A 16,542-nucleotide genomic window follows, 5' to 3' on the forward strand; every position below is an offset into this window, starting at 1 on the left:
ATACTGGGCACATAAGCTCCCTGAGGGTTGGGTCCAATTCTGATTCATGGTACTGGGTCCCCAGTACCCAGTCTACGATTGTTGTGTATGGAATTTGAGGTGACCATGCAGGGCAGTACAGACACCTGTTGCCGGGCGCTCTGGCTTGGACAGAAACCCATGTGGGAAGAGCTCAGTACCCTAGAAACTCCACTTCTGGGGCCAGAAGTAACAGGTGTATTCACAGGGTCAACTTTCTTTACTCCCCCGGTGACCGTGGCACAGCAGCCAGGGGCCTGCTCCCTGGAGTCTCTGCACCCTGGGGTGTCCTCCCTCATGAAATGTGTGTACTTCACGTGCCTCTCAGGAGGGCAAACAAAGGGCCCACGGCGCACAGCTATTAAGTGAGTTAATATGGTAATATTCACATGTAAGCAGGTTGTTATTTTTACTTAGCAAGATATTTAATTAGGGGCTTTTAATAATAATTTGGTAACCAATAGTTATTTATTGTAGCTAAAATGTTTTACTGAATAGAGGGTTGGGGGATGACAGAAGCCGAGTTTTGCCAAGAGTTTAACCACTAGATCGCACCACTTCAAATTAATGTCCCACGTCCATCCGACAGGGGCGCATGTTTTAAGTTTGAATGCAATTAGATTTGAAATTAAGCCTCCACGGCTCCTCAATGTACATGTTCATTTTTACTGCAGTTCTGTAGTGGAAAAAAAAAAAAATTCTCATTTCCTCCATGAGAATGTTAAGGCTCAGAGAATCCAAAAGAACAATAGCAAAGTCAGAGTTATGAGGACCCTATAGTATACAGGTCCACGATTCTCCAATGGTTTTCTCTAAATTCTGATTTCCAGGGAACTTTCTGCTATTTAGTGTCTTATTAACTAGAACTCTCTCAAAGTGGTATCTCCATTTACCCATGGTCAGATGGCAACGCGTGTGGGTAATGACGGCTCAGAGGCGCTGCCTGATTTGGAATGCATCTTCCGACCCATCAGAAAGAGATCAGATTATGTACACTGTAGTTGAGGCGCTAAGTGGATCTCACTCTGTTCCAAGTATCTGCAAATGAGAAACGACTTCCGGCATGGAGACCTGCTGTGGCTCCCTATTACCAGAGTGTTCGGGAATGGGAAGAGCCCCATTTTCGGACGGTGTGGTGCCAGAGAAACTTGTGTGAGGACTTTTTCAGAGAAAAGGAAAAAAGAGAAGGAAGCAGGGAAATGGGCCAAAAGGCTTGCTGTTGTAGAGCACATGAGAGTTATTTGTAGATTTATGTGTGAGGGATGACTAAGGCTTGTGGGATTTCTTGACATGGAAACTCCGAAAATATGAGCATCGGACTTGAAATCCCCAGGCAGAATTCGAACCTGGATACAGGTATTTTAGAACGAGTGATGGTTTCAGTCTCCTCGCTGGCCAAGGTGGTGGTGGGTGCCTAATGGCCACATGGGGTCAGATAGGGAAGAATGACAAGCCCAGCATCTGACCCCGGGCACCACAAACACAGGGGTGCCTCTGAGGGAAAGGGGGGGCAGTCTTCTTTTTTAAAGCAATGCCTGGATATAAAGATAAAACATCTTAGAAGGAGTGGAAAAAAGCTACCTCTCTCCCCACCCCACCTCCCCCCCCCAGCTAGAGTTGTGGCTTCTGTTTCCCGCCCCCCCCCCCCGCCCCCGCATTGTTCCTCTCTAATGCAAATACTGTGGACAACTGGCTTCCCCCTCCACGGGCCCACCACTGATGAAGAATTAGGCGTATCTCCAAAGAGATAGCAAAAATAAGTAGGCACATGCACAAGGCCAGAGAGTGCTATCCATTGGGGGTCAGTCTTCATCGCCAGGGCCCAACAACAGGCTTTGACACAAGGCCATGGGGAGGACTGGGGCTGGGATAGATGTCTCGAGGTCTTCTCTGACTTGAACCTCAAGTTTTCAACTCTCTGCCCAAACCTTACGCTTTTCACGTACCCACCTAGCTGTTCGGCCTGTGCACCGCTTGGCACAAAGAGGCTCGATCTGACCCACCAGATGAAGCAACGCTTCCTGTTCAAAGTCTAAAGTCCAAAGCCCATCCCCTTTGGCAAACCTGTTGAAGGTCCATCCCACCTCTGGTGACATTTCTATAGATGCCGTAGGCATGGCAGGGCAGAGGGAAGGAATCGAAGTTGTTTATCTGGGCACACAACCTCTGTTGGGGGGGGGGAACCACCCCTTTTCAAAGACTCTATTCAATAAGGTATGAGATGGACCTACGCAGCGGGTTCCTATCACTGACGCCCAGCACAGAAGCCTCTCCATACCTCCAACCATTTTAGTTGCCTTTCTTTGAACTTGAGCTTGTTGGAAGACAGACGTGTTGAAATTCACAAGATTACCCACCTCTGACTTTAAATAACGCGAGCTGTCAACTTGGAGCAGAGGACTGGCATTCAGCTCAGAACGTGCAGCTGTTGGGTTTGCTTGGCTGTAGTGTGTGTCTGTGTGTGCGCGCATGTGTGCGCGCGTGTGTTAATATCCATTTGCTGGGAGGCAAGAGAAAGCACTTAGCCAGGATAGTGCTGTTAGTTCCCTGGAGCCAGAACAAAAAAATTTCTCAGCACATTAAAGCATGTAGTTATGCTAAGAAAAAAATGACTGCAAAATTATATCTTGGGGGTTTCCATATTTATCCACCCCCTGGACTATGAGTCAAAACAAGATTTATTTGTGTAGTCGTTTTAAACTGCCAGCACTTCAAGCTCAACTTGGAACATGGGGGAAAAAATCAAACTGCTATTTTTTGCTCTGTGCTGAACATGGCCACCAATGACAGAGATTCTCATTCGAGAATTAGCTCGTGGTCCATGAAGGGAGAGGAGAGGGGGCCTGGCCCCTTTGAGCTATAACGGAGCATTGTGCTTTGAGGCAAAGTGGGAAGGATGGAAAAGAGAAATGAACACCTATTTTTTAGAAGCAGATTTCAACCACAGACCATGTGACTCTCTTGTCACATAATGCATAATGCAGCATAATGAAGTGGCAGGGCCCTAGATTCTAGCTCTGGCTGGGCGTCTGGCAAGCTGGGGGTACTTTTAGAGAAGTCACTTCCTCTCTCTGGATTGCAGGACTTTTCATCTCTGAAACAAGAGGCTGCATTAAATTAATCTCCATTTTTTTTTTTCCCCCAGTTTGGAGATGCAGCTCCTGTTGGCTTAATGACTTCTGTCATTTTCCACTTCCTTGACTTACAGGCCTAAGAATTCAGGGCCACCAGAGTGACAAAAGATTGAAACAAGAAGTTCAACATACCCGGACTGCAGACATTGGGGACCCACAAACTGGGTTTGAGGAAAATACCAGTCCGTTCAGGCTTGTGCCAAATTTGATTTCCCCTGATCCAAGCCCCAAAGTCTCCAGATGTCCAGTTGGTCCTATGGTCTAGACACGGGACACTGAGAATGCCACCTGTTTCTTCTCTAGATTAAACCAGTCCTCCCCAGCAGAGATGAGAAGGAGGTAGGGGAGGGCTGGGGATACCCAGGTGACTGGAATGGCTACCTGTTTTGATTTGCTATAAGGTATATAGGGAATGTAAACCGACAGAAGGCCTGGGGGCGAGGTAGGAAAAACAAGGGTGGGTGGGGCAGGGGACCAGCCACGGCGGGGTGGCGGGGGCGGGGGGGGGGGGAGTTCTCCCACCTCATAAAGCATCACAAGCCTTAGTCAGTTCTCTCTTGCGCCAAAGGATATGGGTTCTGTAGGGACTGGAAGGATCTTCTAGGGTCCTCTCATCTGTGCCCACTCCTCCTCCATCCTGACCCCCTCCCCCAGAGGATTAAAGGCCATACGCTGTAAGAATGTGGGGGTCAGGAGGAACCTTTCAGAGCCTCCGGTCCACTCTGTCATGGGTGACTGGCCAGTTTCGTGGGAGCTGGGATAGTAAGAACTTATTTTTCAGGGACCAAAGTGCCCCCCACCCCCGCCTCAAGCATCTGTTCCCACCCCGCACAACCTATTCCAAGAGTGAGTCTTCGGCAAGTATAATCTGTGACAATTTAAGCCCTTTCTTCTTATACTGCTTTTCAGGTTGCGGGAGGAAGGGGCGCTGCGAACAGCTGGCCAGCATTCACTTAATAATAAGGCTTCAGGTTCTGAAGCCTGTTATTAAAGCTCCCCCTCCACCCCCCCTTCTCCGGGTGAGGGAGTTCGCAAAGTGCTTGGAGTTCTATGGAAAAATAAGGTGCTCCGCAAATACAAAGTACTTATTATTTTCAGTTCCCTCTGATCAAATTATGTGTCAGGTTTTAATCTGTCACCTGACACCCCTGATTGCTGGTTGCCAAGGCAGAATGACTTCAGCTTTTCAAGAATCTTGAGAATAATTGCATTCACGATCCCACTGTTCTGCACCTTCGACACACACTCCACCATCTGACACTTGTTCACGTGTTCACATAACCGCCCCCCACCCCCCGCCACACTTGTCTCCAATCCTTGGGCCACTGGGCTGGGTCCCCGGACCAGGTCCCCCCAGCACCTCCCCCGTGCCAGACCAGGTGGGGGACACATGGCAGAGTCTTGGGGGAAGGCACACAGACATCTCTGCAAGTGATTGAGAGCCTCACTTCTCCAAGGGTGGTACCCGGCCTGGCCACACGGGCCTCCCTGAGAACTTGTTAGAACCTCGGGGCCTACCTAAGGTTTTGACCCTGCGGAGTCAGATTCTGTATTTTAACGAGGCGCCCAGGAGATTCCTGTGCATATTAAACTTCGAGAAGCACTTTTCAGGCTTGGATCATGGCAGCTGAGAAGCCAAATCACCCAGGGGACTGATGCTTTTTTCTTTTCCCTTTTTTTTTTTTTTTTTTCTCCCCCTTCATTGTATTTCCAGGCCCTGAATCATTCTATTTAGGAGAGAAGGCCTGGCCTCTGTTTTGTCTGAAAGCACCCCAGGTGATCCTGACCGTCTGGGTTTGGCATCCCCATTTAGAGTTTACCCGAACCTTCTGCTGATACTCCCGAGAAGGAACATTCAAAGTCCAAATGATACAGAAAAATCCCACCCTCACCTGGAGAATTCTTGGTTAAGTGCCTTTCCGTGTGGCTTCCCCAGGGGGCCATCGAGACACTAGGGTTTCCCTGAGGTCTCTTGCTGGGTACGTGTTGACAGTGCTTTTCAGCCCTGCCCCACTTGGGAACACGCCCAAATTCTCCCGTTTTCGGGAGAATGACCAAGCTCGTGCTTCCAGCTGCAATGGTGGTCCTCTGTGATTTCTCGGCCTCACTGCTGCCAAATTCCACCTGATAATCCACCTCTCCAGCTAGATCCTGGGCTCTGGGTACACAACCAGGGCCTCAGAAGCGGCAGCCCCTACTGAGGGCAAAGAGCATGGTTCTGTAAGTTTGCCTCCTCTCTCCATCCCTATTCATCCCAGGCTACTTAAACTGCCTCTACTTGCTCCAGTCTGTCTCACTATGTTGCTATCTGGGGACAATGAAATGTACATAGCTGGCTGGGGCGCCTGGGTGGCTCAGTGGGTTAAAGCCTCTGCCTTCGGCTCAGGTCATGATCCCAGGGTCCTGGGATCGAACCCCACATTGGGCTCTCTGCTCGGCAGGGAGCCTGCTTCCTCCTCTCTCTCTGCCTGCCTCTCTGCCTACTTGAGATCTCTGTCTGTCAAATAAATTTAAAAAAATAAAATCTTAAAAAAAAAAAAGAAATGTACATAGCTGGGAAGAGAATGGGTGGTACAGAGGTCACGGCCTTGACGTCTTCCTTTGAGAATGAGATGGCTGTTTTAGATCAGTAATTTTTCACAGGGAAACCCTCTTGTCTAACAAAATTGGGCCTGGACTTCCAGTTGAGAAAACTGAATGAAGCAGAAAGGGCTCTCAGTGATCTGGGGGATGAGCCCTCCCCAGTTCCTGGGGGGAGTCTCTATGCTCCTAGGGTTCCCAAGAAGAAAGTTTGAGAACCAGCAGATAGCTAATCCCCAGTGTCACTCCTGGGGGCTTAATTTCTGTGAGGAAGATAAATGGGCCGCACTATCAAAAAAAAAAAAACAAAAAAAAAACCAAAAAAACCAACAACAAAAATCATGTCCTATTGCTTCCAGATTACCCATCCCATTTGCCTCCTTTGTTAGCTTGGCCTGTAGCCATTCACTACATGTCAAAACTTCCATTTTCTCTACTGTAAGTTCCTCAAGCACCATCATTTTGAGAAATAATTTGTATGAAACAAATTTCAGAGAAACCTTTGAATTTGGTTTCCACTCTTGTTCCTTCTTTTTCCTGGAAATGAGAAGGATGTGGATTCACAGAAGAAAGGAGTGGCCCAGCCAATCCAAACTCCAAGAGAAACAGATTTTGGTGGGAGGAATCACAGATCTTAGGGCCAAAAGGATGAAGAAATGAACAACTCCAGGATTCTGCCCGCCCAAGGATACCGTATCCATTCATGCCTCCCACATCTGTTGAGCACTAGTTCTGCGGGGCCCCATGCCAGACGCCTGTTACACAGTGTGACAGAGGCACAGGGTCAGTTCTCAGGAGACCCAGAGGCAGGGAGCTGGGCTGGCAACTGTGTCCTTCACAGCGGTGTTACAGTGTGGTAAGCAGGTAAGGACTATGCCAGGTCTTCCAGGCTTGAACAGAGGGATGAAGGTAAACTCCACAAGGACCGGAACCTTGTCTCTTACTTGCTGCTATCATTCCCAGAGCCTAGAACAGTGCCTGGCCGTGCTTTAGACAAATGCATGAGCAGTACATGGATAATGCAGGTGGAAGGAGGTGGGGTATCCTAGCTGATCGTTTTGTTAAAGACTCCTTGGAGGCCCTCTCAAATAAGTATGTGCCTTGTCCACCCTGACCTTGGCCTTGAGAAGGCTGCATCTGAGTGGTCAAGGAAGAATATGTAGATGGCCAGAAAGTACAAAACACTTGCAAAGCAACTTCCTGCGAGTATAAATCAAGGGAGTTGAGTTTTACAGCTAATCCAGAATTCAAAGAAGAGGGCTGTTGCCTGTGGGCCCCACCCAGGGTGGCCTTGTGGTGAGTTGGGGGGGGGGGGGCTCACATTGTAGATCAGCCTCCCCTCTAGCTGAGGGTTGTGACAGAGGCCCCAAGACACTGTGTGGAGCCCCTCCTGGGCTGGGCATAGCTGGGAGCCACGGGAGCCAGAGCAACACAGAGGGCCGAGAGAGGGAAGAACACGGGTGGGACTCCGCTTAAACACTGGTTTCTTGCCATTCTGAGCCCCTCCCCCAATCTTAGCCCCTTCCCTCGAGGCACTGATGGCGACTGTAATGACACAGTCAGGGGTGTGATCTGTTTCTCAAGTTCCCACCTCCGTGAAGGCAGGGACTGAGTCAGTCTCATTCACCCCAGTACCGAGGGCTGGGCTTGGGTGAAGGGCCATATGGACGCGGGAACCCATGTGTTGCTGGAGAAGGCGGGTTTGGACTCAGGTTTTAGAAGTGCAGAGGGCTGGGCAGGAGATGGGCGGGGACAAGGGGGAGGCAGGAGTCAGCGTCAATGCTTTAGAAGGTCATCAGCTCACCTCCACGCTGCTCAGCCACTGCCGGACCGACAGGAACGACTGTCTGGCTGTGACATCGTACATGACGACAACGCCATCGGCCTTCCTGAAGAACTGCTGGGTGATGCAGCGGTACCTGTCACCGAGGGCCACATGTCAGGGGCTGCAAGGCATCCCGGCGGCCCCTTCGGTGGGTGGTGGAGGAGGCAGGGTTGGGTCAGGGGCGCTCCTCACCTCTCCTGTCCCGCTGTGTCCCACAGCTGCAGTGCCACGTATGAGCCATCAACGTGCATCATTTTCACCTGATAGTCGATGCCTGGAAGGAGGAGGGAGCCTATCACTTCCAGATCAGAGAACTATGCCCAGACTCCCCGCATGTCCAGAAGCCCGTGAGGCCAGGGGTGACAAACCTCCCTGAGCAGGTGCCCCCAGACCCCAGGGAGGGGATGTGGGGACCTGGACGTGGAGGTGCGGAAGCTGAGCTCTGGTCCTGTCTCTGCCACTGAGCAGCTGTGGGGTGTGGATCAAATTGCTTAACCTCTCTGAACTGTAGTTTCCTTGCTGCAATGTAATTCACACCCTCTTTAGGGATTCTATAATAAGGCTCAAATGAGATCCCATATGTAGAAACGATACACCAAGGTGAAGATATTTGTTATTTTTCATGAATTTACTCCCTCATTGCAAAGATAGAGGAGGAGGAGACTGTCCTCCTATTTCTTTCTCCCGCTACTCCCTAAAATCCTTTTCAAAGTTCCCATAACAAAGTTCAATTATTCCTGGGGAATGGATCATACTTTCAGACTTCCATCAGCCAAAGCAAAGGATAGGAGAGGGTGAGCAGTGGCAGGTAGAGGGAGGTTCAGAAGAGAAGTGGCAAGGGAGGGAGTCAAAAGCAGCAGTCACCCCTGAGATGGGTTTTGAGCTCCTAATATGAGCCACTGGGCCAGTCAAAACCATCTCTCTGTGGCCTTGACCCTACCCAGAGTCCTGCACCAGAGAGACAAGGTCTGTACCCTACAGTGGCCCTCAGAGAAAAGAACCTTAATGCAGTTTCTCTAAGAACATATTCCTCTTTCCTACATCATGTAAGAATGTTCACAAATGTTTAGCACTTTTCAAAAGTCTTGCTCCCTCATGGTATCGGATCTGGGTTCTAGAGGGCATCCCCTGCCACCTTCAAAAAGACCCAGGGGAAAGGAGTTGGGCCATCCTAACAGATTGCTGTGGACGGGTCAGTAAGGGACAGCAATAGAAGCTTGGACACAGAGACAAAAGAGAAGATAGAGAGGCAGTAAATAGGAAAGGGCATCCCAGCAACTGTCTCCAGGCAAAGCCGAGGGCACTAGGGGCCCCGGAGTGGCAAGAAGTGGGAGGGAGAGTCGTCCACTTCTAGAATGTCAGACCTAAGTCCCTAAGCAGGGACTCTGGACGCCCTCTGCTTCACAGGCTATAGTGAGTTACAAGCCCAGCTCTGAGGCTCATTCTTTTTGCAATGGTGCCCTGTACCCAGGGACACCTGGCAGCCTCATTTCACCTAGAAAGGCCAGGGCTTAGTGCTCCCAACAAAACAGATTATGACTAGCTGTGCTGAATCTAGGAGGCTTCTCCAGTCTGTGCTCTGGGGGACTAAAGGAGCTGCCTCCTTTCCTTTCCTTCCCTTTCCCTTTCCTTTTCTTTTCTCTTTTTTAAAGATTTTATTTATTTGACAGAGAGAGACACAGAGAGAGAGGGAACACAAGCAGGGGGAGTGGCTTCCTGCCAAGCAGAGAGCCCAATGTGGGGCTCAAACCCAGAACCCTGGGATCATGACCTGAGCCGAAGGCAAACACTTAACGACTGAGTCACCCAGGCGCCCCTTTCTGATAACAACTCAGGAAAAAGTCAACCATGGTTGACACACCTTCAGGGTCTGATCTGAAAGCAGGCTGATGGTCCAAAGCCCCCAGGACAGAGCCCTCTCCTGAACAGAAAGGCAGGCAGGCGGAGGGGTAGGTGGTGCCCCGTGGGTCTTGGCTGTGGTCATGATCTTGCTCTATCTCACTGGCCAAATACTTTGCTGGAGGACAGGGAGCTTGTTTTACAGGGAGCAAAGTGGTTTCTGTGTCCTGGTGAGCTTGCTGGGACTCCCAGCTGGGTACACGATGTACTTGTCTCTGCAACCTCAGACAGAGAAGCCCAAGGGGGAGCCCGGGGGCGGTGGCAGGAGACACAAGGAGTCAGAGACCAACCGAACAGGCAACACACAATGACGTAGGACCAGAGAGCCTAGAATAAACTGCTTTCTAAGACCACAGGCAGTTCTAACATTTCAAGAGCTGGGCAACCCACACTGTGTGTCCCAGTCTCAGTTTTGCCTTGACTCGCTATGCGACCTCGATGACATTATGTCATTTTGGGGTGTCTTCACTCCTCATCTGCAAATGAGGGATGATGGAGGATGTAGAGGGCTAGGTCAGAGGTTCATAATCTTGAAATTCAGCTGTAGCATTCAAGAAACACATGGCAGTGACACCCAACTTGCAACCTGTCTGGTTCCTGAATGACAGTTGGACGTCAGGGGTCCCCGTCACTGAGAATTGTGTCGTGTCTTGTCGGGGGATAGTGTGGGTTATAGCTGGGCTGATGGACTCCAAGACTGACATTAACCCTTCTGGACAAGACAGGCTCGAGTTATCATTTAGAGTAGGGGGATTTGGGGAGGGGGGCTGAAAGTTGTCGTAGAGAAAATCTCCAGGATTTCTCTCAGAGATGTGGAGTGGGATAGAAAACAGACTGGTGGCCAAAAGGGGAGGAGTGCATTCTGTTAGAAAAAAACTTCTGGAAGAAACCTCTTGGGCGGTGGCCTGTGACTGATGGCAGGGGGCTGTGAATCAATGTGGGGCAGTGGAAGGAGCATAGGACTCGGAGTCCCAGTTTCCAGGGAGGGTTAGCTTCTATTAATCAGTCCTGTCACGTACAAAATGAGCTCCAGCGTTCTACAGAAACCATCATTTGACATCTCCAGGACACCCACGGGGCTCAAGCACTTGCCTTTGAAGGAATCCGCTGGTCCTAAGGTGGGGTGGGCATGGACCTCAAGTCACACTGCCATATTAGAGCATTTACATTGTGTTCAAGCCAAGAGTCCAGGAGGGATCATGTCCATATGAGGGAGCGGTAGACCTGAAGTCCCCTTTGATGGGGCTGGAAAGATTTAGGGAACTGCTGAGTCTCTCTTAGGACTCTGTTTATGCTGGTGGGGTTGCTCCTGACAGGGAATGGATGGCCGGAGCCCCAGGCTAGGGTGAGAGAGCTCTGTTCCCCTAGAGCAGAATCCTGGGCCTCTGTCTCTTTAAAGGGAGCATCTTTCTGGTGGCTGGTGTGACATCTGTTACTGACATGTGTACCAGAACAAGGCACGTTGTGTGGCAGGGAGACTAATTTCAGCTGCTGTTCCAGCATGTTCTGCGCAGTGTGATGAAGGGCATTCCTGATTTGGAATCTTTGATATTTTTCCCTTCCTAAATTGTAGGTGTTTCCATAATTGGTCTCCTGGGAAGTGCAAATTAGTCTGATTTTTCATTTTTCAGAGGCTTCCAGCTCAGGGGTACAGGTTGGAAATGTAAACGGCCCTTGATTCCTTGATTTCATCTACGGGGGAGGTGCACCGTGCGCGTCGCTCAGAGGGATGCTTCTGAGGGCCGAGGGGCTGGCACCCACCCCGTCTCCCACGAACCTGTGCCGGAGCCCTGACTTGTGGGGGCCTCCCCCATGGAACGCCCCCAGGAAGGTGAGTCCTCCTCCTACAGCCATTGGTTCCTGCAGGACACTGGGCTCACCCAAGGCCTGCAAGCCCAGACTTCTCCAGGCTTGGGTCATAGCCTCCCCTTCTTCCTGTTAGGGGCCTGATTCTTCATCTGGGGTGGGGGGCTCAGTCTTTGGGTAGAATGAGACAGGAGGGAAGGGACAAGAGAATATTCCAGATGTGGTACCAATGGAGGAAAAGACCCAACAGTACGGATGGGATGCCTGAAGCATGTGGGAAGAGACTCTCCTCCAGGCACAAATTTGGAAGGAAGGGAAAGAACATGGAGCCTTCCCCAGGCAGAGTTCTGGAGCAGGGGAAGCCTGTCTTATAGAGCCAGCCTGTCAGACAGCGGAAGGTCCAAGATGGTCTGAACAGAGAACCAGGCTTGGAAGCTGTCTTCGGTGACCTAGTTCGAATCTTCCAGGAGGAAAAACTCGAAGCACCCAGGGGTAACATGTCCTCCTAAGGTCACACAGCTGATCAGTGGCAGAGCCAAGATGAAAATCCCAGGCTCCTTAAGTCCCACTGAACCTCAGCAGCCTCCCCTGCCTATACCAACCCGTGCCCACCTCTCAGGATGGGCAAGTGTCCTTACCCCTCCCCGGGTGCTGAGCACACACCACTCCGTATGCTCAGGAGATACTGCGGAGTGGTACAGAAGGGGCCAGTGAGGGACCAATATAAGCACTGAATGAGCTGAGGGAATGTGGACAAGCTCTCAATCTCTCTGGGCCTCAGTTTCCCCATCTGTCTATTGGGCTGATAACAGTACCTTCTTTCCCCCCAGGGTTGTGCGAAGACAGACTGAAGTGATGAATACAAAAGCCCCATGGTAAATATGCTTATCACATCAGTATGTTTTCAAATTCTGGACAGCTACCTTATCACTGTGGTTAAATGGTACATAGTAATCTCTCAGTGGATTTATTTTTGGCTTGAGTGATTCAAGCAAAAGGTAGAAGCTAAAAGGTCAGTACGCCCTTGGGTCTTGCCACATCTTCTAATGCAATGAGCAAATTTGGGTGAAGAGAGCAAAGGCCTCCATCTGAATAAAATATTAGTCGTGTGTGGGAACACATTAAGCCAAGATCATCCATTAATAGCTGAGCCTAATGAGCTTCCACGATGAAATCCAGCTGTCACCCAGCAGGCCTGGGCCGCAGATGGGTAACATGTGCTGGTAAAAGGAGTCACCCAGGGCACTGTCCTCCACCACACCCCTCTACACACACACACATGCACGCACACACACGCACACATATGTGCACACTTAGGGAGGGGCAGGGCAGGAAGCTGCTGGCCCGTTGGGGAGGCAGGGGTTGTGATGTTGAAGTGCACAGTTCGGGAAAAGCATAAAGCCGTGCTGAAAATGGAGAAAAAAAATGATAAAAAAGATGGGCTTAGAGATGCCCGGTGGGCTCAGTCGTCAAGCGTCTGCCTTCAGCTCAGGTCATGATCCGGGGTCCTGGGATCGAGCCCCTCATCATCGGGCTCCCTGCTTGGCAGGAAGCCTGCTTCTCCCTCTCCCACTCCCCCTTGCTTGTGTTCCCTCTCTCGCTGTGTCTCTCTCTGTCAAATAAATAAATAAAATCTTTTAAAAAAAGAGATGAGCTCAGAGGGGAACGTGGGCCCTAAGTCCACCTTTGCTGGCTGCAGTTCCCCTCAGGCTGGACAAAGGAAGCGTTCAGGGGCTTCACTCCACGTGGAATGAGCTTAGGCAGCTGGCACTGTGCAGGAGGAGGATTGACCTTGCTCCTTCGGCCTCGCTGGGGAATAAGGAGGGCGAGGGCCCTCTACCAGCAAGACCCCACGGCCACTCCCACCGGACCCCCAGTCCCTTCCTGGGCTCTCTTCTAACTCCCTCCCCTTCCCGGGGCGAGAACTCACCCACGGTGGCTGCCAAGCCGGGGGCAAACCGGTCCTCACAGAACCTCCTCAGGAAGGACGTCTTCCCCACAGCGGAGTTGCCCACAAGCACAATTTTGAAGAGCCGGTCTGGGATGGAGGGGGAGGCTTCCTCCTGTGGATGGCAGACAGTCTGGCCCACTGCTGGCATGGCCACCAGCCCCACCTCCTGCTACGACCTGTCCTTCGACCAGTCCCTACCAGTCCGGGGGAAGGCGCGGACCTGGCCTGTGGACCAGCACGAGGGAGGGCACTCCAGTCTTGGGTACAAGGTGCTTTGGGCTCTAGGCATAAGGGCTCCTTCTAGTATCAGCAGGAGGGAAGAGAGAAACTCAGTCAAACATTTGTGGTCCTGCGGACCCTGGGCAGAGGACACGGGGACGGGGAGCCAGGCCTGGGTGGCCGTGGATGGATGGAGGCAGCCATAGAAACAAGTAATTCAACACAAGCTTCCAACTGCTCCAGGAGCGTGGAGGGGGAGGGGGAGTCCAGGGTCCACAGTGGAAGGGAGGGTGGACACACTGTGAGCGGGGGCTTAAAGAGAAGGCAGAGATTCTCTGTGCAGGGGAAGGACAGGTGGGATGTTTGCAGGGGGAAGGGAAGAAAGAAGAAGACATAGGTATATCACGGGGGCAGAGACGGCCCAGGCTAGGGGGCCTTTATCTCTGCCCTATCACTGAAATCCTGGGCTGAATGGAGCATGGTCTTGCTTGCCTCCCTGCATGGCACTCCTCCTTCCACCTCATCAGCTTCCAGTTAGGGCCCCATCTGCCTGGGAAACAGGTTGTCCACTCAGTAGGCTGGGAAATCCACCAGGCCGGACCAGACCCCTGGGCGGAGCTTTCCAGACTCAACGGTTACTGCGCTCTTTCTCCTTGCCCCAGTGGCCCGCAGGGGCTGGGAGCATGTCGGCCGGTGAGTTAGTCTGGGACCCTAAAGCTCGGTGGGAAATGGACTTGTTCTAGGACAGCCGGATCCACAGAGCAACCAGAGTCTTCTTGCCCGCAGGATCGTTCCTTCCCACTGACTGCTTGTTTGCTGGCCCAAATCCTGCCCCCAGGCCCAGCCCAGCCCTGCCTGGCCAAATGAGGAAGCTCTTCTGGATCTATTTAGAAGCGGATTTGGGGGAATTAGCTCCTCTTGTTCAGCAAATACTATAATGGAGTGGAGGCAGATATTTGCAGTACTTGAGCCGTGGAGAAAAGCCATTAACAGCCTTTTGGGGAGAAATCAATTCCACACAGTATTTAAGAGGGAATTCAAGGTCAATTACAGGGGTTTAATCTAAACTTAAAAAAAAAAAAAAAAAAAAAACGGGCGCCTGGGTGGCTCCGTGGGTTAAGCCTTTGCCTTTGGCTCAGGTCATGATCTTGAGGTCCTGAGATTGAGCCCCACATGGGGCTCTCTGCTCATCCCCCACCCCCCCATGCCTGCCTCTCTGCCTACTTGTGATCTCTGTCTGTCAAATAAATAAATAAAATCTTAAAAAAAAAAAAAAACCAACAAAACCCACACTCATAAACTATACCCTCTGCCCCATTTTTTATATTCTTTAAATGCATAAGGGCATCAACTCTGCAGGTCCCTGCTCAGCCTCAGCCTCCTGTTGTCATTTGTGTGACTAAATCTCAGGGCAGCAATCTGTGTATCCCTAGGCCTGCCACCAGGCGGAGAATGTGAAGCCCAGAGCAGGAGGAGATGGTTCTGGCTGCAGAGGCTGTGACAGCCCCATTCTAGAAGGAGCAGGGGGTTTTGTAGGCCAGAGGAGATCAACACCCTGATGGTCCAGCTCTGGGCAGGCCCCACCTCCCAGGCGCCGTGAACTCCAACTCATGTCTACTCATATGCCCTGTGTCCCCTCTGGGGGACAATCCTCAGCATGATAACCAGATTGGGGGGAGGGTGCTAGAGTAAGATTTGTTCTCATTCTCTGTCCTGCCACTTTTAAAAAAAAGTAATAATAAGCTTTAAAAAATAAAAGTAACACATGGCAATTTTTTAAAATTAGGAGAAACAGAAAAGTAGAGAAGAAACTAATAGTTATTCATAGTCTGTCTTGCCACCCAGAAGTGGGCACTATTCATATTTTGATGCATTTCTTCTAGGCTTTTTTCTATGTGGATGAATGAATATATGTTTTATTTAAAGCGGTTTGAAATATTATACACAATTCTACTCTTTCTCATATATTATTAAATTTTAAATATATCTCCAAGTCAGAAAAGTTTCTTGAAAATGTGATTTTATATTTTTTAGATTTTATTTATTTATTAGAGAGAGAGAGTGTATCTGTGCACACACGAGTGGAGGGGCAGAGAACAAAGGACAAGCAGGTCGCCCGCTGAACACAGAACTGGACACGGGGTTCCATCCCAGGACCCTAGAATCATGACATGAGCTGAAGGCAGATGCTTAACTGACTGAGCCACCCAGGTGCCCCTTGAAAATGTGATTTTTAACAGTGCCATAATATTCTATTGAATTTTTTCAAGTATTTGCTAATATACAGGGCCATTTTTGAGTTAAATTTTTGTCTGAACTTGGTTATTAGGAAAGACTGCTAGGAGTAGAAGTGCTGGTTTAAAGGATGTGGAATTTCTAAGTTCTCAATTCTTGTTATCAGACTACTGTCCAGAAAGGCTGTACCAATTGATGCCTCCACAGCCTTGCATGGGAGTGCCGGCCTCACAGAGCTCTTGCAAAGGGCAGACCCTCTGGGGAAGCTGCCCCGTGATTCTCTGAGAGCACACTTCCCATCTGCGGCAGCTCCTGTCCTGGGCTAGTTGGTAGCACACATGATGGAATCAGCACCCATGTGAGAGCATGGGGCGAAGAGGCTGTGCTCCTGTCCCTGGGGGACCGGACCAGACCTCGCTCCTCTGGGCTTCTACTTTCCCACCTGCCACAGAGGAAAAGACACTGCTGACACGCCCCATCCGCTCATGTGGCCCAGCACCCCCGGAGGCTTCGTTCTCCCCTTCACCCTATCTCCTACTGACCTCTCGACACTTTTTTACATTTGGGAGCAGAGCTTGGGTATTTAAAAGCCCAGTGGGTCCCCTGCCCACACATGTAGGTCTGTGCGGAAGGGAACGTGGAAGGGCGTGGAGGAGGGAGGGGTTGCTACCCACCACTGGTGCCATCCAGCTCTTACTCGTCCCCTGGCCTTCTTTGGAGAAGGGATATGTAGCCATCTTAATCCAGGCCCAGGAATGACAACTGGTGCCAAGAAGTCCCCATGGTGGTTGGAAAGGTGTCCCAGTACACATGCCCCAGTAGGACAAGTTCTTGCCACATGAGCCATTTGGAAATGCCCAGATACCCATTTGGGC

General features: G+C 50.7%; 1 protein-coding gene across 16 annotated transcripts in view; it reads right to left on the reverse strand.

Annotated features, from left to right (window-relative positions):
- The window catches only part of CRACR2A (calcium release activated channel regulator 2A), a 131,438-nt gene that overhangs the window by 17,282 nt on the left and 97,614 nt on the right, over positions 1-16,542 (reverse strand). For 15 of the 16 annotated variants that reach the window (XR_007129406.1, XR_007129408.1, XR_007129407.1 and 12 more), the window contains 3 exons: positions 13,193-13,325; positions 7,750-7,831; positions 7,537-7,651 (listed from right to left, as the gene is read on the reverse strand). Coding sequence is in view for 2 of the 16 variants with exons in the window: in XM_047741225.1 (XP_047597181.1) it covers positions 7,537-7,651; positions 7,750-7,831; positions 13,193-13,325 (330 nt within the window). In the remaining 14 variants the exon portion in view is untranslated. Of the gene's footprint in view, positions 1-2,375; positions 2,566-7,536; positions 7,652-7,749; positions 7,832-13,192; positions 13,326-16,542 lie in introns of all 16 variants that reach the window. The other variant, XR_007129411.1, reaches the window with a different exon arrangement.

This window comes from Lutra lutra, chromosome 8 (assembly GCF_902655055.1).
Source record: "Lutra lutra chromosome 8, mLutLut1.2, whole genome shotgun sequence".
Taxonomy (NCBI): domain Eukaryota; kingdom Metazoa; phylum Chordata; class Mammalia; order Carnivora; family Mustelidae; genus Lutra; species Lutra lutra.